The sequence below is a fragment of the Corvus brachyrhynchos genome, unplaced genomic scaffold (assembly GCF_000691975.1).
Source record: "Corvus brachyrhynchos isolate BGI_N302 unplaced genomic scaffold, ASM69197v1 scaffold426, whole genome shotgun sequence".
NCBI lineage: Eukaryota > Metazoa > Chordata > Aves > Passeriformes > Corvidae > Corvus > Corvus brachyrhynchos.
The window spans coordinates 456,325-456,865 of record NW_008238653.1 but is presented as its reverse complement, the minus strand read 5'-3'; the positions used below and the strand labels follow the sequence as shown (position 1 = coordinate 456,865).

The 541-nt window shown below is 62.7% G+C and overlaps 1 protein-coding gene across 1 annotated transcript in view; it reads left to right on the top strand.

Annotated features, from left to right (window-relative positions):
• Positions 1-3: 3 nt before the first annotated feature.
• Positions 4-541, top strand: part of LOC103617979 (zinc finger protein 777) — a gene marked incomplete at its 5' end in the record, with an annotated part of 8,795 nt that continues 8,257 nt past the window's right edge. Inside the window, one exon of the mRNA XM_017737676.1 lies at positions 4-300. Coding sequence (XP_017593165.1) covers positions 4-300 — 297 coding nt within the window. The remainder of the gene's footprint in view (positions 301-541) is intronic.

Below are 541 nucleotides of genomic sequence, written 5' to 3'. Positions count from 1 at the left end.
GAGATCTCGCTCACGCTGGTCACCGAGATCCAGGCCGTGGACAGGAAGGTGGACACCCAGGCCGCCCAGCTGATGAACCTGGAGGGCAGGATGAGGATGGCGGAGACTAAGCTGATCGGCTGCGAGAAGACGGCGGTGGAGTTCGGGAACCAGCTGGAGAGCAAGTGGACGGCGCTGGGCACCCTCATCCAGGAGTACGGACAGCTGCAGAAGCGCCTGGAGAACATGGAGAACCTCCTGAAGAACAGGAACTTCTGGATCCTGCGGCTGCCCCCGGGGGCGAAAGGGGAAGTCCCCAAGGTAACGGTTCGCTGCTCCCCGCTGCAAAACAGGGCTGTTCTGCACATATGCTGGGCTCACAGCCCCATATCCTGCACTGACAGCCCCATATCCTGTGCACTGCACGCCCCACCCGTGCACTGACAGCCCCATCCCTGCACTGACAGCCCCATCCCTGCACTCACAGCCCCATCCCTGCACTCACAGCCCCATCCCTGCACTGATAGCCCCATCCCTGCACTCACAGCCCCATATCCTGCGC